Below are 25,118 nucleotides of genomic sequence, written 5' to 3'. Positions count from 1 at the left end.
AGCCCGTGCCGTCAGCTGTTATCTGGCGCTTTGGAAAACAAGAATGAAAACTTCTGGGAAGCTCTCAGGGTCAGATGCTCAGCTGGCACCAAGCAGCCTCCCTCCCCTGAGTTCAGCTGAGCTACCTCTCTTTACACCGGCTGAGGATCTGACTCCTTTTATTCAATCTAGCTTGAATATCAGCGAGCACAAATTTTGTATTCTTAATCCATAATCACAGACAATCACCAGCCAAATTGTTTTGATATTTAAACTTGTTTACAGTCCCCAGGCTATTAGTTGTGGTGACACATTAGGAGATAAGAGAGCTTTAATTTTCTGAGGATAGTTCCACCCTCTGGGGATAAGAAACACAGAGCAGAAACTTGTTTTGATTAGCAAACTGAAGAGGGCACAGAAATCATACAAAGCGGACGGTGAGTTCAGATGCTGCTGGAGCTGACGCCTTCCCTTCCCTCACAAAGAAGTGCTCGAATTACCAAGCAGGGAGGAGAGGCTCCTCGAGGGTTTAGCCCCACTTGAACATCACAGCCAAGCAGAGTTTTGTCCCTTTCCTCCTAACAAGTTCTTTTAACCTCATTTTCCTCCAAGGGCAGACTTGGGACAGCTGGGTGCTCGGCTCAAGTCCTGGACAGCCCCCAGGCAAGATGCTGAGCAGGGCAGTTAAGCAGATACCGCACTGCTGCCAGTGGTCTCTGGGAGGAAGGCAAAGTTAGCACATGCATTTGTGCTCGTTAGCAGTCCTTTTCCTAAGGATTACATTGGCATATTCTTGTTTCTGTGATTGCTTTGTATCCACTCATGATCCTTGTGCCATTTGGACTGCGTATGTCCTCTCCTAAACTCCACTAACACAACGTGCTGTCAGCTATCAGTCAAGATCCTGCTCAGAGAAGTACTGGCGGGTGCAGGGACACGCATTTGCATTTATTTTTAGAGATGGATTTCATAGAACTGAAAGGCACCATATAAATGCAGGATAAGGCCAAGAGAAGCTCTGGGGCCATAAGAAGCTTCACTAAAAGCTCATTCAGACATAGCAGCTTGCACAGGCAGCGCACAGTATGTATGAATAGCAGATGAATTGAAATGGAATGAGCAGAAACTAATATACAGTAGAAATTAGAATACCTGAGAAAAGCAAAGACCTGCCATAATAGAAGGGAGAGGGGAGACAAGGAAAGGTGCCCAGGGAGAGGTCTTTCTCTAGAGAAAGGTCTTTCTCTAGAGGTCTTTCATTAGAGAAAAAGGATCAGAAAGAGCAGGAATGTGAGCCAGGTTCAATAACACTCCCCAGCAGTGAGCAGAGAGACCAGTGCCTAAAGCAAATGGATGTCTCAGCGGAGAGAGGACACAAGCACTTATGTAGTCCTCAAGCAGGAAAATAAACCCACGTCAGGCTGCTGCTATGCTGGCAGGTTTTAGTCAGTGGGAAATACATGCTATTTATAGCACTATAGCCAGGATATTTCCAAAGGTCTCAGCAATGTGAGACCTCCTCTAGAATAAAGGCAGGCACTCAGCAGCAAAGAGGTTATTCTGAGAGGGCAGAATTCAAATAAGTAATACATTACAGGGCTTATCCTGCTCCCCACCATGGGTCTGATCCAGTTTCTTCTGGCAGCTGTTTTTGTCCCCCAGGCAGCTCAGAACTCAGAGGAGGCAAAGGACTTGTACCCAGTTTTACAGTTTTACCTTCCTTCTCCTCATTTATGTCTCTGGGACCATGCCAACCCTGAAATGCTCAGGATACCCAAGCTATATTATAAAAAGACTGGATATTTTGAATACAAGTATCCCTTATCTTAGAAACAAAACTATGATCTGTAGCAGAATAATGATCCTTAAACACCAGAATATTACTACAGACTCTCCTTTACCTGCGCCTATGCAGACGGTGCTATCCATAGACTCATAAACAGCCTTTGGCTCCTCCACCTACAGCAAGGTCTCCCATACCAAGATTCATAAGGCTTCACGAGTCCTAGTTTGTGAAAAAAAACCAACCTGACTAAAATGAGAGTAAGTCACCCTTAACCCATAGCCCTCTCCCCTTTGATACGAGATGCACTATGAAGAACGAATTGTTATTGATCAAAATTATCAATCTATTTAAAACACAACTGGAAGCATTTACGATTCAAAGTCCAAATTTCACAAATCCAGAGATGATGAATTTTCTGGCTGGGCCCAAACGGTGGTGAAATTTCAGTATAATTCTTGTTGGTTTAGACTGGCCTATTTTGTGTTCACAATCCATTTTCCTGATACGCAGCACTGTGCTTGGTTGCTTGGTGCTAATGCTCAGAAGCAGAAGCGTTTGACTCTCTGTTGGTACTGCAGCACACACTTGCCATTTTTCTCCTTTTAAATACTCGGTATTTCTCTTCAGACCTTTTGAGTTGAAAGAGTATTTCCTTCCTCCCACTCTTCCCGAGATTAACTCCTGATACTCTCTATCAGCAAGAAGAGAAGAAGAATGACATGGTCTATGTTTATTTTGTTCGCATGAATCCCTCTGCAATGTGTGCAAATGCACTGGTTCTAAGAAAACTGATGATGTGTGTGCTCCATTTTCAGACAATTTACTGCTCTGCTGCAATGAACAGTTAGTGCTGAAAGATAAAAGTCTCATATTGTGGACACAATGATGGGGAACAGATCTCTTAGGCTCCCTCTTCCTCTAGTGTCTGCTGAGCCCTGTCCTGCAGAGCCCGAGGGGCTCCTGCCCCCGAAGCAGCAGCTGCAATGGGGGAGGAGAAGAAGAACCAAACACCAGCCCCGAACAGGTATTTTGTGTCTCACCGCTGCTCCTTTCCCATCAGTGGGGAAAGGACAGACAGAGCTAGCCAAAGTGGAGATTTCCCAGAACTGCCTTATAAAATGCCTAGTAAAGGCCAAACACGCTCCGGTGTTAATGGGCATAAAAGCAGCCAAATGGAGCCAGACCACAGTCCAGCTGATCAGGTGTCCCCTTGCCATTAGCTGATGCCAAAGATACAGAGCACAAGCATGTAGTAATGCTTACCCCACAGTACCTAACTAGAGTCCAGAAATGTGCAGGGCAAGGACTTGCTCCCCCAGAGGAAGCATCTTTGGGTTTAATGCCCCTTCATAGATTTGTTTTCTCTAAATTTGTCTAATTGCCGCTTGAACTCATGTTATTATTTTTTTTCTATACAGTGTCCTCTAGCAAGGAGCTCAAAAGATTATTAAGGGACATCTGAAAAAATATCTGCTTCTTATTTGAACCTGTTACTTGATTCTTCATTCTGCAATTTGAGAAACTGTGAGTAATTGGCTTTTATTCTGCAGGTCACCTAGAATGCTGTTAGTCTTTTACCATATCGCTGTAGTCATCTTTCTCCAAGACTGAAATAACCTGGTCTGTCTAGTTGTTCCTTGTACAGAAGCCATTCCATGCTTTTGGTTATCTTTCTTGCCTTTCTCTCTGCCTTTTCTAGTTATACTAGGGGGTTTTGGAGCAACAAAGGACAAAACCCTTCTGGACTTCTGGTATTAATGTGGAGTCTCTGTGCGCTACACCCTCTGAAGATGTATTGTCCTTACTCCAAAGATTTTATAATTTATACATACCAAAGTTGGTAGAAGGGACACCTTTCATTCAAAGAAAAAAATAAAAAAGGAAAAAAAAAGTTAACATCTCTCCCTCCCACATCCCAGAAATTGTGATAGAATAAAGATTTGAAGTTTGAAGTCAGGTTTGAAGTCAGAGTCAACTCCCTCTCTTACTCCTTTGCCCATCTTTCCTGAGCTTAAAAAAACAGAACAACAAAAAAACTCTACAGTGAGCGGACTTGGATGCTGGCATATTCAGATAAACAAACTCCAACTGTTAAAAACTTTAAAATTTGCATTTTTGCCCAGATAAAAGTAGCATTAGCTGAAATAAATACATGGAAGAATAAGATGTTAAAGTATCTCTTTCCATCATTTCAGACCTCAGCACCTCATTTTCTATTTCAAGGGCATCTTCAGGGTTCTCTTTTAGGAGCAAAAATCCATTGAAGGTCCCTGTAAAGGAAAAAATACAATAGCCAAGTCTCAGTGAAAGACAGGTCTCTCTTATCTGCCAGAAGGCGCATAACCTCTGTCATAAGCAATTTGAAGATCTGCCCTCACCACTGCATGTCGGAATGGAAACTGAGCTGTTCAGGAGACATTTAGGAAATATTGAGAGATAGAAAAGTGACACAAATTTGTATTAATATTTTGCTATATAATATCTCTAAATTCAGCCAAGGCCAGAAGATAATTTGGCCTGTAATGGATTAAACTGCCTTTACCTCAGAGGTGACCTCTCCTTACAAAACAAACGTGCACCAGAAGACCATCCAGAAGCTTGAGGAATATAACACTTGAACTTCTCTAGAAGAGAGCTATTAGTTTGTGGGTGCAACAACAATCTAAAAAACCTAAAATCTCCACTTTTACTTCCAGCTATATCTTTATTCCAAAAATTAATTACAGATAGATTAAGGGACACTGTAAATAATTCTAGCCAACTGAAACTTTCTGATTTAGGAAAGTTGCGTTCACGGTTTTTTATAACTTTTTAAAGTTGTAACCATTTGGTCTGAAATGATGCATGCCAGCCATTTGTCTCAGGGAAAATATTTTCTGGGAGAAAATTCACCCATTTTGCTGTTTATAGGAATGATGGTTGGAAACCAATTGTTGTTTTATCCATATAGAAACCTGGCAACCTTTTCTGTGAAATACTCAAGTATTTTCACTTTTGAAGCAAGGTCTGCATTCTCAATTTTATTGTAGCTGAGACGGCCTGATATAAGTGCTGAAGAAGGTCTTGTGAATCTGAAAATGTGTTCATTTTTAAGTGATCAGTTTTATAAAAGAAATTACCTCTATTATAATTTTTTCCCTGTTTAATTACTCTCTTAGCTCAAAGAATCTTTGCAGCACTTATAGGTTGAAATGTCATTGATGGTTGTCAATATGAAAATTTGAATAGCAAAAGATTTTCAGTTTGCTTTTCAAAAATAAATCCTTTGTTTGGTTTTTGTAATTAATTTGCAAAGACCAGTCAAAAAATTCCACAATTAAAGGTGATGCAGGATGAATTCAGCCTCCTTCTGTTCATGTGTTATCAGGTAGGTTTTAGCTAAGCACTATTCTGTCCACCAAATTCCAGCTTCAGTCAGAGCACAGTGCATTTACCATAGAAGAGGAGAACAAAAAGCTTTTGCTTGTAGGATGCTTCAATTTTTTTGCAGAAATTAAAAGGTGGCAGGAGAGCCTGAGAAGAGGAGCAGCAGTCTTTTGTCTGCAGGCGTGAGATGTTGCCCTGAGGAATGGGACAACTCATTCACACCACGTTTTTCAAAGCTGCTCCCCTGTTCTGTGTACTTCATTTTCTGGGAGCCTGCCGTGGCCCTGGAGGCTTGAGTAGCTGAAAGTGGTGAGTACTGGCCATTGCAGTGGAAGCCAACAAGAGCTGCAGTATGTGCTGCCACGTACTCTAAAAAAATTACATCAGGCACCCACAATTATGGATACTTGTAATCTTACTCTTTTTTGCCTTCGGTTACCACCTGTACTAGGGAGTAATGATACCCAGAATTGCTATTAAGATGCTGTAAACAGAAATAAGTCAACGTTTGCACATGGCAAGGACCTGCACGGTGGAACATCCTGGAATGCCCCAGCAGGAAATAATTTTGCCTTCACAGCAGAGTCTGAGCTATGCATTGAACAGTGAAAGAAAATCAAGTATTGAACTCACAAACTGTGTCATCTTTTATGCGCACCAAGCGAGACTCAGATCCTGAGCAAAAATAGTCTGTGACTGATGCACCTGTGCAAGGTGGCAAATTAATGGAGTAGAGACAATTTTACTTGCAGCATTTCTTAGCTTCAAGTGCTGAGCTGTGCAACCTTGATAATGTTCTTTTCACATACTGTTTTGTCTGTAATTATTACCTATATCAGCCCAAATTTAAAAATAGAGCATTTCTCTATTGAATGCCTCTTTTAGGACACAGTTACAGCTGACTCTTAAAGGTGCCAATAACCTGCAACTCACGCTGAAGGCTACTGGCACCATGACAGCAACACCATCCAAACTCTGAAAATTTCAAAGCCTCTTTCAAAGTCCTGGGATGAGCATTCAAAAATGGAGGCAGCCGAAAATCCCTTGCTGCTTTTAAAATATTAGACTTAATAAGATAAAATAACAGAGAATTTGAGGGAAGAAGTTAGTTTCTAAAACAAAGTTATCAAAGTAGGATAACACTCCAGGCAACCAACTCCCACACCTTTTATCATCATCATTAGTCATTTATATTGCAGCAGCATGCAGCAACCCCTGCTGATGTCTGGGCTAGAAACCAGACACAGATAGCGAGAACGATACCTAGCCCAAGCAGCTTACAAAATTACAACAGTACGAAGTATGGGAAGGCGGGGGAAAAAACAGAAGGTTGAAGAGTTGCTGAAGGTCGATTTGCACAAACCCAGCACAGCCAGGAGAGCCAGGCCTTCAATCCACAGGAGCAGATGCTCCTCTGGCTTGTGCTCAGAGCAAGCACAGCATGCGGGAGAGGCAGCAGCTCCACTTGCACAGGTCCCATGCTCCTGGGGAAATGAGCTGGCTGTGCAGGGAGCAGCGCATTTGGGAAAACACATGAGCGAGAGAGGTGACACCTCTCCTTTTCAGGGCTTGGGGTAGAGTTCGGTGGCACAGCACAGAAATGGGATTTGGGAGTGAAAAGGTCGTGATTAACTCATCAAATGCCCTGGCAAGGCCATCAGGATGGGCAGTGAAGAAAGGAGTATGGGAACAGTTGGATTTGCTAACCCCTGTGCACTGGCGCATTGCTGTAACAAGTGCTCGCTGTTGCCAGTTGTGGACATCAGAGTCACAGAATGGCTGAGGTTGGAAGGGCCTTCTGGAGGTCGCCTGGTCCAACCCCCTTGCTCAAGCAAGGCCACCTACAGCCAGTTGCCCAGGACCATGCCCAGACAGCTTTTCAATATCGCCAAGGATGGAGACTCCACGACCTCTCTGGGCAGCCTGTGCCAGTGCTCGGTCACCCTCACAGCAACGTGCTTCCTGATGTTCAAAGGTTTCCATTCTTCAGCAAAGGATGTCACCTTGCATATGGAGCAAAGCCATTTGGATTTTTTTTTCCTATAGCTTATTCCTATTCTCTTTAAAAAGATATAAATGATGTGGCTATAGATCTGGAGAGATTATTTGCATATGTCTTCCAACTCTATACAGTATGCCTAACAACCCATGTTCTTTCTCTGTCTGCAGTGGGTATTGGACTATATAAGGAACACATTTTGATAGCTAATGTAATGCAACATACACATCATGTTGCCTCAAGGTCATGGTAAATTGTGTCTGTTTATATGATGCATTTTGACATACTCTAATGTAGTGCCAGTAATTTGAAACAATGCCCATATAAAATGTGAATAAGACCAAGAGCATAGCCACAAACCTGGAAATATTTCACTACTTTCTTATATTAAGAGTATTCAGTAGCATATTGGTAATTCTTCTTAAGGATTTAGGGAGAGGAATGTATATTTTGTTACATTTTTCTTCAATGGACACCAAGCCAAATTCCGTTCACAAAACCTTGAGTAATATTACTGTTAAAAGGAAAGCTAATCTGGATTTATGCCCCCAGAACAGAGAGCCAAATTTAACTCTGATTTTTTTTAACATATAATGGATTCTTTAAAAATATTGCTTGCAATAAAGAGGCTGCTAATAATAAATAAAATATTCATAGTATTTGAATTATGCAAAATGGGTCACTGAAAATGATTGCATGTAAGTCCCAGAGCCCTTATAGCACACAGGGAGAGCACTGAGTCCCACTGAACTGGTGTGATAAGTAAATGAATAGCAACACGCCTAGAAACAGTAGGTTGGTAATGTTTCTTTCAACTTAATTTTCAAAACAAAGTGTTTATCTGTTATGAATTGTTGCCCAAGATATTCTGCATGTTCACGCAGACCTATTTTCTATTCTAGCAGCTGCCACACCATCCCTATAGGACTGATGCTTTCTCAGTTAAGATACTTTGCTCACATTTGTAAAGTATCCATTTGGCAGCCCTGCAGTGGAACAATGTTCTTCAGGCTCTGGTGAGAGGAAGGACTTTCCTCATGAAGCAAAATTGGGAAATAAGAACTAATCATAGAAGAAATATTCAGATATTGCCAGTTCACAACATTTAAGGAAATTCTAATAGATAGAAAAAAAATGAAGATCCTGCATGAATCACATAATTTAAAAAAATAATAAAAAAAAATGAAAAGAAAAAAAGACACTTGAGCCAAACTTCTCCAAAGGCCACTTGAGGGCTAATTTAAAAGGCTGAACTAAATATTAGTTCAGGTTAACCTGAAAATTCTGATAGGAATCACTCATACTCTAAGAAAAGTTCTGGATTTGTTTTACTACCTAGGAAAGAAATGGAAGACTGCTTGATGGGCAAAACTCAGTGCTGGTTCAATTCTGGACTGAGAAATGATACCTTCAAGGGAATACTCACAGACCCTGGTAAACATAATTAACCTGTTCAATGACACCATAGCATTCCTAGGTATTATGATTTCAGAACCTATCTGTAATGTAAATTAAACAGGCAGTTGTACTGATTAATGTTAGATGTGAAAGGAATAAGACTATATGATTGAAAAATTGAATGTGCAAAGTGCTTTAAAATACAGTGTCACTCTACCACCCATCCAGAAAACTGGAGGCAGAGCAAGATGAAAAATTTTATCTAAATTCATGAAGCTGCTCATTGAAGCTCCAGAGAACCGAACTCTTTTTCTCGGTTTCCAGATCAGTACCCTATTCTTTGGACCACATTGTCCCTCTGGACCATCTGGTTTAAACTGATGCAGCTCAGCTTCAGTTTATACCAGTTGAAGTCTTGCAGCATAAGCTTTTTAACAAGTCACTTTGCAGTACCAACAATTTAATTCAGCTTAACAGAAACATAGAAATAGAAACAGTAAAATGTCTTTTGACCTTTGCTGTTGGCTACAATCAAAACCATGCAACAAAAAGAGCAGAGAGGAAATGTAGGACATACGCTCAAGATGATGAAAAAAATGTTTGGGCGTGTAACGCAGTACATTGAAGAAAACACTCAAGAACAATTCATCCTGCTGAAAATATTATTCCCATAAGGCTGCAAGGGTCAGTGTCATCTTAAATTATGCACTGTACAAGTACCAGCCATAGAAGACCCACGCACAGGCCCTACACTCTTGGGCAGGAGGTCACTAAACACTAGCAATTGATCTATGGCTCTAGAGGCTCCAAGGAAGGACAAAAAACCCCAAATAAAATGTGCAGATTTCCTTTTTTTGCTATTATACCTACTATTTTGCTAAAGAAGAAGATGAATAAAGCATTAATAATGACACTGTCCTGTCAATTTGGTGTTAATCAATGCCAATGATGAATGAAAATAAATTAACACAACTCAGAAAAACATCCTTAAATTAAATTCCTCTCCATTTCCTCCTGATACAGAAGCAACCTTCCAAAGATTTCTATTTGTTTGAAGTCATTTTTCTCCAAAGACTTCCCAGCTGGTTAATTGCATTCACACAAGCCTGTCTAACTTAAGAACTCAAGCTGAGTCCTATTTTGCTTATCCTATCAGTCCTTAGCTTCTCCCAAACATCATGGACACATGTAACATATCTGACCCTTGATCTCTTCACAGCGTTAGGACTTTGTCTCACCCTCTAAATGACTCTTTTTTACACTGAAGCTGGAAGCCATGTTGCACATGCCACGGCTCTGACAAGGGACATCCTTTTGTCGCCCAAATAATTTTTCTGTTGAGTTTGGCATGGACATTGCCTCAGTCAGACCACAGACCTGGCTCTGCATCTCTGGAAGCCTCTCCAGTTGCAACCTGACATTTGAACCACACTTTTCAGTTCCTTGGATCTCCAGGTGCCAAGCAGACTTCAATAATTCACATAGAAACTCTGCACAGTGACTGGTGACTGAAATGCAGCCAGCTCTTGAGTGAAGCACAGGCAGTTACAAACCAAAGAGCCATGCCAAACAGTCCAGAGGAGAGGAAGGGATGAAGATTTTTTTCTGAAGAGAAAGCGTATGGCAAATTTATATAGGGAAATATCTTATTCCATGAATCAAGATGTAACATTTCTTTGCCAAAAAACTGGAGAGCCTAAAAGCTCATAACTCTACATTAGCACAGCAATTATATTAGCTTTCCTGTATTTTAAAAACCCAAGACAAAATTTTAATGCTTCTAACTTTGCTTTTTAAATAGAAAGTGAGAGTTACACTAGACAAACTCCAATTTAAAATCTCAGCAGGGCTGACAGCTGTGTTGAAGAAGAAAGCTTTTTCATGGTACAAGCTTGTGGGTTGATTTTAATAATGGACATTTTCTTTCCATAGATCCAATATTTATATTCTTTTTGTTATTTGAAAACCTGTCTGGGGAAACACAAATCTGCCTGCATCATAATTACACTTGCCTACATTTCATGCCTATAACCAGACTAGGACCTATGGCAGCAGCTATAGGAAAACTGGACAATCTATTTTGCATGGGTTAGTAAAAGAGACTCCAGTCATTTTTCCAAAAGTATAATCTATTTTATGGAGAAGAAATTAATTCTTGCAAATTTTCAGGAAGCTAAGGTTTGTCCAGGAGCATTTTTTGGCTTATTTCTGAAAGAAAACATTCAGAGGACTCCTGAGTCTGTCTTCCCAAGATCATGACTCTCTCTCTTCCAGTTGCTCCAAATTCCTTCTTTTCTGCCAGTCCTTTCTTCACTGGAGCTTGCTTGGAGGGTGTAAGCCAAAGCAGGAGCTGCTCACTGGCAGGGAGTGGTTGTAGGTAGCTTGCAGAGCAAAGCAGTGCTGCTGCAGCTCACTGTGCTCAGGGGGGAAAGGAAGATGGATGTGGGCTGGTGGAGTCCTTCCAAGAAAAAGCTTAGGGTTGTACAACTCATAGCTACATTCAAACCCCCACAAATAATCCAAGAATCAGGCTTTTTATGGAAACCCACTGGCAGTGTTTTACTTGGACTACAAATGTCAAAAGCATATCTGTAGTGATGCACTGCTGCAGGCTGGCCTTGGGAAACCCTTCATAAAAATCTGTCAGTGGGGCTGGGTAACTTCCCTCCTCTGACGAAGTCATCTGTTCCGGTCACAGCTACACTCTCTGCGCTCTCCCTGGGGCTAAAGTAAGCATTACTGAGGAGAAAATGTGCATGACTTACAAATGCACAGCACTTCACCACATGCAGGTATTTGCAAATAATTAAGGACAGAATAGCTTTCTCATAGATACCCGCGTGTACAGCATGCTCTACCAGCGTGATGACTGTGCCACCCTCCATACACTTCACAACCAGTGAAGAACAGATTCTTCCACACCACACTTGCAATAGCATTTTTGCTGTATGCTGTTGCCTATCGCAGGAAGGATGGCTCAGTGGCCAAAGTACCAAGTGGGGACTGGGCAGTTAGGGCCTCTGGGGTCCCGGGGGGCACCTCCATGAGCATGGGGACACCCTTGGCAGTTGGGAAGTTGGTCAGTATGAACAATCCTGGCTCTGAGAAATGGTGTCTCTGTCCTCCCCGCTCATTAGCACTCTCTTCCCAGGTACATGCTGCTGGGAGGATGCTGTGCAGAGCTACCAAACATTTCACTAAAGCACATGATTTTCCCCTTGTCAAAGCACTGTATGGGCTGCCTTGTCCCTCACTGTTGCCAGGTGGTGATTGCTAACCAGGAAAACAGGGATTTGCAAAAATAACTGCTCTTCATAGATGGTACATTGCCCTCTCTCAAGAGCCATAAGCCCTCTGTTAGCGCAAGCTTCCTTCTGTTTTCTCATTCCTGACTTCTTGTAAATGCTAATTTTGGGTTTTTTTCTGTGCCATTTTGCTGTCAAAATGATAAACACTGGAATATTACTAGGCATCTCATCAAAGGAAGATTTACAGATGTTTGGTCTTCATTATTTTGTTATAATTTTACACATTTTTTTTTAACAGCACAGTAAACAAGGTATTTAAAACCTCCCAAACATGGCTTATAAATTCCTCCTGTTCCAACTTGCAGTCATTTATAACTGACATCAGCTGTATCTCTACAGCAGTTACAGGACTGCTGCACACATAACCGTGCCCAAGGTAGCTCCAACACAGCCAGGTGGGAGCAGAAGTCTCCTAGAAAGCACAAGGGCCTGCACCCCCTGTGAGGAGCAGCTACCTGAAACCACAGCCACAGTCCTGCTACATCCATTAGATGCACCCCAAAGCCAACACCCTACCGTCTTTCCTCTGCCTACTACTTAATCCAGTTAGATCAATGCCAGCCGGGTGCATTTATACTCGTACTATTGTTCAGTATGAGTGCAAACACCCTAATTGGAGATATGAAGTCATTTTACGAGGAAGAAGAATAAATCAGTTCCTTTCATTGTCAATCATTTTCACAGAGTTTTGTGGATGACAAACAGGCTGTTTGAGTGAAACTAAACAAGACGTGTGCTAAATCTCGGAGGTACCCAGTTGCAGAGCAGCTCTGCTAATACCAGTAGAGATCTGCGTGCAAAGGCACTGTGCAGAGACATGGAGATATGCCCTGAACATTTGCTGAAGCCCAAAGTATGTGGCAGATAAATGTCTGAAGCAGGAAAAGAATGGAAAGAAAGTTTCAGGTAAAGAAACAAATTGCAAAGCCACAGTCTGTTCATATTGTCTACCACAGCAACTTGTACTGGTGGTGATGATGAAACCAGCCAACGGTGTGATCCAGCTGCGGCAGAAATGAGTGGCACAATTCTCGCTGACTCCACCAGGTACTGGATTAGCCTCTGAAAGCAAAAGTTGCCCAGACAAGCAATAGTGGCAGAAACAAAAAATACTTTTTCATAACTTAGTCACCCAAATTGCTAACATATGTATTGACCCCGTATCCCTGTTAGTCTCTGAAAATGACCCATATAGTAAGCTATCAGCTCCAGCAGCCTCAAAGAAGAGGAACATGTGACAACAAAGATTCACAGAAATTCCTTTTCTTTTGGCTGTCCTACTCTCATTTAGTAACGGCTTGTACCAAGAACAGCCCCTGCCTCATGCTGCAGCATTGCTTTCTAGATTAGGTAAAGAAAAGCATAGAGACATCAGCAAAGATCAGTAGCAAATGATCTTCACTGCAAAAAGCATTAAAGGTAATGAAAGTATTAATAATTCATACCAAAAATCAACATAAAAATCCACATGTAATGCTGAGAACTGGGATCAGGGATGTGGTAAAGCAGCCAGTGAAACCAGTTACTCACCTTTTGGCCACCTTTTGTTGTTCTATGTGCTTGCAGAGTTAGTTATGGAAGTTGCATTCGCTTAGAATTTAATTCTCTAGAAGAGGTTGTTTCTCTTACTGTTTGTACAGTACCTACCACTGTCAAGCCCTGATCTCAATAACTGATAATAGCTGCAATCTGTGATAAGCACAGGACAAAAAGGCTCCCAGATTTCAAGCACACCCTCCTCTTGGGTACGGTTCATATTCTCGGAGGGGCTCGTGCTGAGCCTCACAGCCGTTCTGAGCATCTGCAGCTCCTGCAGGAGCAGCAGGGCCAAATCCTGCCAATGGCTCACACAAGCAGCTTCTGCTGCTGCCTCTTGCCCCCAGCCAAGCAGAGCACCGAGCCCTCCTCAGCCCCATTGCTTTCCATGTGTCCTTCAGGACCTGAATTGCACATGTGCTATAATAGATCCAAGAGGTTTCCTTTGAGCTCATGGTCCTGCACAAGCACAAATAGATGTATTTATTGTATTCTAGGTTATGTGAAAAAGCATCAGCCTTGCATATTTGTGCTGTATCACCCAATCAGTAAGCTAGAAGAAGTAGGGCCAAATCCTGAGAGGGTTAAGCCAGTCAAGCTACATCAGCGACCGTCTGAAAGCATAGATGTTGTTGGCGTATATCTTAAACTGTCAGGAGGAGCAGCCAGTGAGCAATGCAGTACTTGACCTGTCAGCATGATACAGATCATTTACATAGCTTTTTACAAACATTAACAGATTAATCCTCACCTTGGGACACACAAGCAAGGTTCAGTAACCCTGATGAACAGACCTGGAAACTGACTCACACAGTGATTGTAACCTGATTTCCAGGAGAAGCTAGCATCTTTACATCTTATAAAAGCACAGGAGGGATGGGACTTCATACCTCCAGACCAGGAGTGTGAAACCTCCAGAAAAAGAAGTGTGAAACAGATAGCAGCTTTGGCCCAGCCATTTGTATCTGTGGGGAACTGAGGCTATGGGGATTTTCTTAGGTGGAGATTTCGTGGCTCCTCTTCAATTCACACCAGCTGTGACAATCCCACATAAGATGGTAGCTCTCACCCCAGCACAGACACAAGCACCTTCACATGCAAAGCACTGCATTTCACACCCCAAGTGTAAAGCAAGTCAAGCAGCTGAAGTGGAAAAGTCCTACTTGGTTGCAATTTCATTACCCAAACAGCTATCCAAAGCATCTCAACTCATTGCATTTCAGTGGGATCTATTTCTAAAAGCAGTAGCAGCCATCATATACTAACACACGGGTGAAAGTTGAGTCCTGTGCGCAAGGCTGGGGCTTTGCATTGAGAAGTGGTAAGGATCCGCGATGGATATGGCCCACAAGACCATACTCACAGAGCTCACAGACCAAGAGAGAAAGTGGGACATGGCCATGGCCCATGAGGCCATGCTGGCTCTTTCATTTAACCACTTGGGAGATACCATTTGTGCACACAGCATTTATGCAGCTGAGGGGTCTGTTCTTAGCAGTATCACCAAGGGCTCAGGAGTTGTCCATAAGCCACAGGGGACTGGGAGATCAGGTCCCTGGAGAGGCAGGAGAGGGAGTGATCTCACAGCTGTGTCGCTTTGCAGGAGGGGCATGCATGTGTGCACTGAAGGGGTGAGAGGCTCAGTGCATGCACGCATGCAATGGACAGATGTACCCAGATACGCTGTCATGGAGGTTAGCGACGTGTTTCCACATGGACTGGGATAGCCACAAAAAGGGTCAAGGGAAGATACATCTGTACAGGCATCTGCTAGACATATGTGGGCAAGGAGTACATGCCACCAGATTCTTAAGATATATAGTAATTCATGTGTTGTAACTTAGTAAAAATGTTTGGGATTTATCCCTAAAGCACTGATGCCACAAAGGTCTCCTCTGTTTTATGAAGGAAACTGCTTATTGATCCTGTCTGTTTGCATCATATTCACACTGTACTACTCCTGTGCTTAACCTGTGGGAATCCAGAAAGGTTGTTTCTCTCTTCACACGCGACTTGACTTCTGCAGGGAGATGCTGCACCTCCATGTGAGGCTCCAGAGAAGGGCCGTGGGTAGGAACAGGTTGCCAGGTAGGGAGCACTAGTTTCTGATGTTAAAATCCCTGTGATGCCCGTTTGGTGTGCCGCCTTCATGTACTCACAAATCTACTAAAAGCCAAACGAGAGATCACAAATGAATTTGGAGACAGATTCAGCAAAACTATTGTAGGATTCTCTCTGTAACATTAGGCATGGTCTACTTACTTTTTTTTTTTCAAAGGAATATAAGGCTTTAGTGATGCTTTTGATCTATCTCCTCTTGTGAAACATTGCAGATGTGACTTGTGATCTTTTACTAGCTTACTACAATTCAGTGAGGAGGACTGGAATTTATTTTGTGGTGAGCATGACTGGACAGAGCAGATGCTCTGTGGGCCCTTTCTGCATTAAATATCCATTGCATGGTTTTCAGGGTGGGGACAACCACTAGACCCAAAGATACCAGTGATCCCTTACAATTCCATTAGAAAGCACATGAACAGATGCAGAATCTGAGGGATAACAATTAGGAACAGAAGTAACAGACCAACCCTTCCTCAATCAGCTCTGATGTGCTAGTGACATTAAAACCATATTACAGGGTACCTCACATTGCACACTCAGGATGATCCCAGTGACATGACACATTGCACCACTCTGAGCATTATACGAAGTCATGTCAAAGATGCTGTTCCCTTTATACCGAGTTAACAATATCTCAGAGTGGCTCCAAAGGAGTGGGTACAATGTAGATTGTCACACATTTCTGTGGCAGTGTTTTGAGAGTGCATCCAGCTGTGCCAAGCTCCAGAGCATTTCAGTGCAACATAAAGCATTTGCTATGGAACGAAAACACAGGAATCCAAAACAAATGGATATGACATCAGTAAAATGGATGACTCTTCCTAAGGAAAGTTTTGTTTTCTAGCTTTGAAGAATACAAATAGAGAACAAGTACTATGTTCATCAGCACAGAAACAATACTATCCTAAGGGCCATTGTGGTCATCCTTTAAGAGCCACTTTCAAGAATGCTTTAAAAGCCCTTCCAAAATCCTACCTTCTCCTGCTAAGTATTTTGTACTGCTTCTATATGCAGTGAAAAGTTACGTTTCCTGTGAACACCTGAACAAAAACCTTTCAACCAGTTCTTGGTTTAAGGCACAAAGTAAAGAAGAAATTCCAACAACACACAGGTCACAGGCCTTAATAAACAGTCTTGCCATCTGCTTTCTCATCCAAAATGTTAAATGGTTTTGTTTTCAAACATCAGACTTGCCTTCCTTAAAGGAAAGTTTCTGGTACTCTTAACATAGTTAGGTAACATCTCACTTTACAGACAGTATTGGGATGTGTCAAAATTAAGTCCGCATTTTTCTTATCAAATATATCACAGTTTCACATGGAGGAGAAAGTGATGCTTTTCTATATCTAAAGACATACACATAAAATGATAAGTCCCAAATTTTCAGAAGTCAGAAGTTAAGAATACGCACTGCATTAATATCCCCATTAAATGAGTAACAAACTATTAAAGCATGATTTATATTCACAAACACCACATTGTTTTCTACTCACACCACTCTTTTCTGTCTAGGTTGGTTGAAAACTGGCACAGGCATTCCTCCACCCTGTTTTCTCATAAAGAGATGTACCAGACATCACTTACCCTTTTTGCAATTTCTTATTTCATCAAAGCTTACTGATCTCTTTGGCTCATCAACTTTTCTCCGGGCCTTTTGTTTCTGAGGCTCTTACCATGAATGAAATTCATTATTTATGTTCATGGACTTCAGTGGTTCTCCAGTGTTTCTTAGCCAACTAAAAACCACCTTACCTGTCAAAGTTCAATAATTACCCTACTATAATCATTAGATTTACTTTCCTGATCTATTAATGTTGTAGAAAATAGACAAATATTATAAACCCCATGCTCAGATCCTCAAAGTTATTTGGATTCCTTAGCCCCCCTGGTTTAAAAAAGAACTAGGCGCCATATGGTACATTAAGTTCTTAAACACCAGCATGTGTTTGAACACTTGTATGCATTCTAATATCCAAGGTTCCATGGAAAACTTGCCAGCTTAACTGGAAAAGCCTTTCAGAACATCTTTTATGGTATTTACAGATAACATTAAGTCTAGTTTAGGATGGAGGGCTGCGGCAGGCTGGGGACAACCCTGTGCACCATCACTGCTGATGAAAATAGAGTTCGGGTGATCCTCGTGGCTGCCCTGAGCTCTGTGTGTTGGAGAAGAGTATTTTGAAGCAAGTTATGTAATTGCTCACTATAATAGAGTATGTATTGACTAAGGCATTCCTTTCTAACCCTTTTCTATTGTAAGCCAGTAAAAAGTACATGTCAGAAAAAATAAAAGAGCATACTTGATGCAGTAAGGAGCATTTTAAGTTCTCTTCTTAACATTTCTCAGGAATAAAACACAAGTGAGACGAGGTTTCCAATGGAAGTACTGCTTTTAATCAGACTTTCATACTCTTCTACATTAAACATCATTGGGTAATTGCGTAAGTATGGTACCTGTCAGCATCCAGAGATGTGTCACACCTGGAGCTGTATAAGTAGACCAGAGTGAGGCAGATACCCTTTAAGCTTCTGGGATATTCTGCTGCAGAACTCATTCCAGAACTCTGGCATATTTGCAAAGAGCTTTTTTTCCTTCTTGACATGTACAAAATTTTCCTGGGTTTGTATTAAGATGCCAAGGCAGATTTTTTCACCAACTTCTGATATAATTTTAGCAGCTAAGTACTTTTTGTACAAACCATCTTTCCTTTTTCATAAAGAGGATAAAAGGCCGAAAGATTACCTTAGGCAGAGGAGGCATACTGAGGTTAATAAGAATCACTTTTAGGTACCATATTCTCTGTGTCATCTTTTTGCGCACAAGTACTGGATTCATAATGACCTGTGTGAATTCTAGATAGCAAACCATCAGTCTTTTTATGTTTTAACTGGATTTTTTTCTGTGATTAAATTTCATTCATTTACCAAGAGCCCTCAAAACCATTACATACCCCTGCAGCTATCCCTAAACCCTGACAGCATAAACAGATACACATGTACATCCCCCAGAACCTGTATGGCATGTTTAGGATATTTCTGTTTAGTAATTTTCTGTTTAATCTAGGATATACTTCCCCTGTGTAGTAAAGCAATTACATAATTAATGGTTACATTCAAACAGAATGGCTCGGGAGAGAAAAAAGAATTTTTAGGACAACTGTGCCAGACTGGGAAGGAAGTACGCATCAATAATTCCCTTTCGCATTTGATACTTCAACTAGTATTAACTGAAAAGTCCAAATGCAAGTCATTAAGCAAAAAAATGAATAAAAAGAAGAACAACCTTGCAGGGACAGTGATGAACTGAGAATAAGGACAGTTGGGTTCAATTCCGAACTCTTCCCTTGCCAGTATAGCTTTGGGCAGTTTCTTTGTTCCTCAGTTCCTTATCTATTTAATAAGGATATTAATACTCGATTAATTCTACTCCTTGCCTGCATGCTTTTTGAAGGCCTTTTGAAGGTTTTTGTAGTAGAAACTACTACTTCTGGTATCTGTAAAACTCTCAGCAAAATGGAGGCCTGCTTTTTGTTGAAGACACAAGAAGAATTAAAGGAGGGAATCACAATCAGAGTTTACATCTACCATAGACCTGGTAAGAACTGCTGTTCAGTTTCAGCAATACGGGGCTATACAATAGGTAGTGCTAAACATGGCCCTTCAGAGAGTTTCTAAAGAGCTGACCTGTGAGAGCCAATAAATATTGGGACAGCTATAACAGATCTAATTAAAAAATATATAACAAAACATTTCCCTGTAAAAAAAAAATTATATTTTAAAAGCGTTGCAAATTTTCACTGAGAAAAACAGATAAACAGATGGCAGTACAATCTCTTAACAAATGAAAGTCTGATTAAAAATGTTAAAATGAAACATTGTGTCATTTTGGAATCAGTATTTCCATACACACGGATTTTTAGAACTTTTCATTTTTGAAAAACATTATGCCTTTTCAATTTTTTATCCTGGTTTATGAAAAACACAGATGCTGATCTAATGAAATTTCTTGTCAGATAAATATTCTTTCTGTGGCTATTTATGTTTAAACAACAAAAGTTTAAGACTCATTTGGTTTTGTTTTGGGGTTGTCCTAGTTTCGGCTGGGATAGAGTTAATTTTCTTCCTAGTAGCTGGTATAGTGCTGTGTTTTGGATTTTAGTATGAGAATAATGTTGATAACACACTGATATTTTCATTGTTGCTAAGTGGTGTTTACACTGGTCAAGGACTTTTCAGCTTCCCATGCTCTGCCAGGTGCGCAAGAAGCTGGGAGGGGGCACAGCCAGGATAGTTGATCCCAACTGCCCAAAGGGCTATTCCATACCACATGACGTCATGCTCAGTATATAAACTGGGGGAGTTGGCCGGGGGCAGCAATCACTGCTCGGGCACTGGCTGGGTGTCGGTCAGCGAGTGGTTGTATCACTGTTTGTTTTTTTTTTCCCCTGGGTTTTGTTCCTCTCTCGCTCCCTTGTTGTTTTCCTTTTCATTACAATTTATTATTATTATTATTATTATTATTATTTTTGTTCCAATTATTAAACTGTTCTTATCTCAACCCACGAGTTTTCTTACTTTCGCTCTTCCGATTCTCTCCCCCATCCCACCAGAGCGGGGAGGGTGAGCGAGCGGCTGGGTGGTACTTAATTGCCGACTGGGGCTAAACCACAACAGGGTTTTTTGCAGGCCTTTCGAAAATCAGGTTTTTGCTGGATCTTGAATCAAGACAGCTCAAGGCATTCCAAGTACAGGAACTGCTTATGTGTTGTATTATTAAAGTACATTTTTCTTGATTAGAAATAGTTGCTGCAAGTGTGGAAAGTATTTCCAATGTTCAGTATAACTTCCCTAGTAATGCAGATGGTTCAAGCTCTAATTCACACAGTTTATCTAAAGAAACAGTTCAATGGACTGAAATGAAATACATTTTTTTTCAGCATCAGACCTTTATTGAATAGTATCTTAAAAGAGAAGGAAATTACTAATTTTACTTGCTTTGGAATTGACAGACAAAGCCAAATACAGCTGTTGTGCAAATGTTTAAAGTAAATGATTAAAAATGTCACTAGAGAGTTCTAAGTCACAGTAAATCATTGACAGAAATGTCTGCTAAAGACAACGAACATCCTGTATGGTACAAAACCTTCCCTCTCAAAATCACACACTCTTTAGAAAATATTCCACTTTTCTTGCTACGTGTATGTTGCTATTATAGGGATAAAAGAAACAAATGGACCTATTGCTGCATTAGTGAACTGGATATATTTTAAAGGTTGCTATGCTTCCTTTTTCTAATATTTTTCTTTCTTCCATAATGCATAACCTAGCGCAAAAAAAATTCCTATGCACTGTTTTCTGAAAAGGAACTGTTCTTTACAAATTACAATGAAGGAAATATTACTTGCTATGTAATACATATCCTAATAATATAGACGTTTATAAGCACACAAAATTGCACAGGGAAAGAAAATCCAGGTGATTTTATGCTTCCTATTTCAGTATATATCTATATTCTGTAGGAAGTTTACTATCATTATGACTTCGTATTGTGTTTCTATACCCTAAAGATAAATATGTTCCTGGATCAAGTAAAGAGCTAAACATCATGTATTAACTTAAAAATGAACATATTTAATGTAGTAGAAAGCTTGGTAAGTATCCTTGAACCTAATAATAGTGAGTACTTTTATAAGATCAGTGATATTTTAAAGGAATTCTTTTTTTTTTTTTCCCTTGATGAGCTGCCAGAAGAATTGACAATACCTAGTAGCAATGTTAATACTGTCACAAAAATAAATAAGGCAAGAATGATTCCAGTAAGAATACACTTCTTTTGGATTTGGAGACCACTAATAAAAGTAAACTTTTGCATACTCTGATAATTCTTCACTAACAATGTATCTGTACAGTTGCATGATCTTTAAGAATGTAATTAACCTATTTTTCTTGTCCTAATTACAAGGCAAAAGGATTCACATGGGTAAAAGGAAAAATTATTTCATTTAGAAGGGAAATACAAATTATGCCCAAAGCCTAATAAATTTGTTGCCATGACAATCAAAGAGCCTGGTCTTATAAAACCTTTCATAATGTATTCACATGAGTAGTTCTTACTCATACGAGTTGTCCCATTGATTGAAATAGAACTGATGATGTGAGGAGAGATTTGCAGTGGGAAACTTGAATTTAGGATGCAGTCCTTGTTCACATAAAGAGCTGAGGGGACTACTTCCACAAGTAAGAGCTTCTTTCAACAGTGAAGATTGCAAGATGACGTTTATGGGTTGTGTTGTCCTTCCTCAGTTTTCCTTATTGGTTCTTATACTAGTCCAACGTTTTAGATGGTAAAATACACAAAAAATCTACTTCAACACACACGTATGCATATTTTGAACCTGTACTCCTAAAATCAAGTCTGGCTCCTCTGAACGCTACTGAAAAATTGTCACACTACAGGAATGTGTTTGTATCATCTCTTTCCTTTTACTGCAGTGATTTGAAAAAGCTGTATTACCATTCTCTCTCTCTAAAAACTGTCTTATGGAGTCATTCATCATATAAGGAGGAGATGTATTGGGAACTACCACAAAATTCCATCTTTTGAATAGGATTTCAGCTCTGATTCTTGTTCATGAGTCCTGGTGTGGCCTGGCCCAGCCTTTTTGCTTTGGCTCTTTGCATCCCTCTCATCCTCAAAACATGCTACCAGGAACCCATCATCTCCATACCCAGCTGGACAGCCGGTGACAACCGCCACAGAAACCTGGTCCATTTCTAAGCCCACCAAAAGCAATGGGATTTGCAAGGGGTTACCCTCAGAGTGGGGGCAGGCCCTTACCACAGTTTGTTCCTCAAGGGGCACTCCACTTTCCCTCTTCCAAACTCAGTGATCAACCAGAACACATAGGAAAATATGTATGTTTCACATCACCACTTTCATCTTTTACTTCTACCCTAATTTCTGAAACAGAGAACCAAGTAAACCAGGCTTTCTGGAAAACCAACCTGTTCTTCCATCTCAGTACACTCACTATATAAGTCCTGATCTGCTTGGCCATTTCCTGATAATGACCCTAAATTTTGGTAAGTCGGGTAGTTAGTTAATAACATCACCTTGCACTCCCCTAGCACTTTTCATCCAGGAAGATGAAAGCACATTACAGCTGTTAATGAAAAATACCTTGCAACATCCACTGAATCCATTTATAATAATTCTCAACACCGCGCTAATACATGACAAAAATTACTTGATATGAGAACATCTCGTACTGGGTTTTCTTATTTTATGACTTGGGTCATCAAGAGTAACATTGTCATAATTCACAGTGGTCATTTTTTGGCTTTCTGATGTGTGTAAAAGCATCTGTCTCCCAGTGTATCTAAAACAGCATCCAAGTCTGCATATGATATTTGTTTCCCATGGGAAATAAAATAAAGTAAATCTTTCGTACCTGCAGATCTTGCAGACATTCAAAACCCTTCTGTAGCTTTTATTTACTCAGATAATACTTATTCAGAACTACTCCTACTTTGATACAGGATTTCTTTTACCTTCTATTTTTGCCTTCTAGTGGTCAGTGCATGACTGAGGTGCAGGAAGGTATAGCACCATGACCCCAGAGAGACAGAGTGAGAGAAAGAGGAGGCAGGAGGAGGGAAATGGAGGGAGGGAAAAAGAGAGAGAAATGTCAAAGCAAATTCTTAAACATCCTCTTTAGCATGGAAATATGTACAAATATGTACAATACAACTGATGTTCTAGTCCAAGTGCAAATGACAGCACAGGTGTGCACACACACACACACACGCGCATACACGCTGTCACAAAGCAAGGCAGAAAGACAGAAATGATCTTACAAAGCTGCTGCAGTAATCAGAACACTTGCTCCTGGAAACAACCATACAAACAAATGTTCTTTTACTAGCTTTCTACATTTTTTCAGTTTTCATTTGATTATTACTATTATTTTTACCCCTCACCATAACAGAAATATGATTATTATTAAAAGGAAGGAAAAAGGCCTTACCATGCAGTGCATCAGGAAGAGATGAGAAGCACAGAGCATGCTGCAGAGATTAAGCTCAGCATGGCATTCAGATATCCTTTGGAGTTGAAGAAAATTGTCCAACCCATTCTTCCTAACAAAGCGGACAAGTTTTCTCTAGGCTTGAATTTTTCACCAGAAGTCAGATCCTTACAGTGCATTATATTTTCTTCTTCAGGAGATATATTTCCTCCAGTTAAGTTTCAGCTCTGCAATGCCATTTCCAATCAGCTCGAAGAAGTTCTTCATTCCCAGATTCGTGGTGTCATCAGAGGGGCTCCAAAGAAAATCAAAGAAAGAAGAAAAGAAAATAATACCTTACCGAAGCCCTGAAATTACTAGGTAGAAAAGGAGAAGGAAAACAAAAAAAACAACCACCCCTCATTTATTCTATCATTTATGTGTTTCACAACAATCAGTACTATCTCTTTGGTCTCATATATGCAGTGCTGATTACCTGTAATAAAGGAAGAGGCAAAAACTTTCCCAATTCACACATGATTCATTTTCATTATTGCTGTTCAACTGTGCACTACCAAACAACCCTTCTCATCCTGAGGACTCTTTAAAACCATCTGAAAAAAAATCAGCTGTCCCTGTCCCTTCCCAAAGAACGTGAATATTAGAATTTCTAGAAAAGTGTTGGAGAAAGCTTGACAAATAGCCCAAAAATACAAATTAGATCTAAAAGCAAAACCCTCAAAGCAGGAGAGTTCTTGAGCAAGAAGATACCTTGCCTGAAGGATTTGGGGACACACGCACTAAGCCATCATAGGGAAGGAGAAAGGGATAAAGAACTGTGGCTAATGGGGGGTTTGGAGAGGATGGGGTGGGACTGACTGGGTGTCAGGCGGGAGCGGGATCCTGAGTCACCCTCAGCCTCCTGCCTTCTCGCTGACAGCAGCTCGGGCTTCCCCTGCACTTTCTGCAAAGCATATTAATTGATTCTTGTTGCTGAGCAACTAACTCTGGGGAGCCACATCGACGGCTCCGGCACAGCTTCAGCAGCAGCAGCAGGGAGAGGGGACGGTCTCCCCCACCTCCCTCCTCCTCCCGGGGTTCGCTCACCCTCCCCAGGATGCTCTCAGCTGCCCTGCTGGGGAGCTTGGCGAGGAAAAGGAAAAAGCCCCCATTAGTGCAGCAGGGAGAGGAGGTGGGTTGCTCCCCCCACCCTGCGCAGCACTGGCAGGACTCAGGCGAGCAGCCCTGCTTCACGCTGACAGCACTGCTGCAGCCCCAAAGGGCATCCTCCACCCCACCGCCCTACCGCGTGGGGTGCCCGGGCCAGCCGTGGGAAACCCACCCAGGCACGAGGAGAGGTAGGCGAGCCAGGGTGGTGCAGTTCCCTTCTGAAAAGTGAAGCTGGGTTAACCCTCTGGTTCTCCAGGCATGCTGCAAAGATGTCACTAAAATGACAAGCAACTCCCATGGTTATGCCAACTCATGGGTTCAAAAGTGAGCTTCCAGTTGAAGCTGTGGCCACTTAAGTTCCGTTCCTGCAATAATGGGGTAGATGTATTACTTATTTCCGACCTCTTCGTCATGTTGCACTTCAGACAGAGCAGACGCTTCTCTGGCTG

At 41.2% G+C, this 25,118-nt stretch overlaps 1 protein-coding gene across 1 annotated transcript in view; it reads right to left on the bottom strand.

Annotated features, from left to right (window-relative positions):
- The window catches only part of TUNAR (transmembrane neural differentiation associated intracellular calcium regulator), a 28,991-nt gene extending 5,383 nt beyond the window's left edge, over positions 1 to 23,608 (bottom strand). The window contains exon 1 of the mRNA XM_072866259.1: positions 23,521 to 23,608. Within this exon, the coding sequence (XP_072722360.1) occupies positions 23,521 to 23,559 (39 nt within the window). The 5' untranslated portion in view covers positions 23,560 to 23,608. The remainder of the gene's footprint in view (positions 1 to 23,520) is intronic.
- Positions 23,609 to 25,118: the final 1,510 nt, after the last annotated feature.

This window comes from Ciconia boyciana, chromosome 6, assembly GCF_034638445.1.
Source record: "Ciconia boyciana chromosome 6, ASM3463844v1, whole genome shotgun sequence".
Classification (NCBI taxonomy): domain Eukaryota; kingdom Metazoa; phylum Chordata; class Aves; order Ciconiiformes; family Ciconiidae; genus Ciconia; species Ciconia boyciana.
The sequence above is the reverse complement of the archived record's forward strand: the minus strand, read 5'-3'. Positions and strand labels throughout refer to the sequence as shown.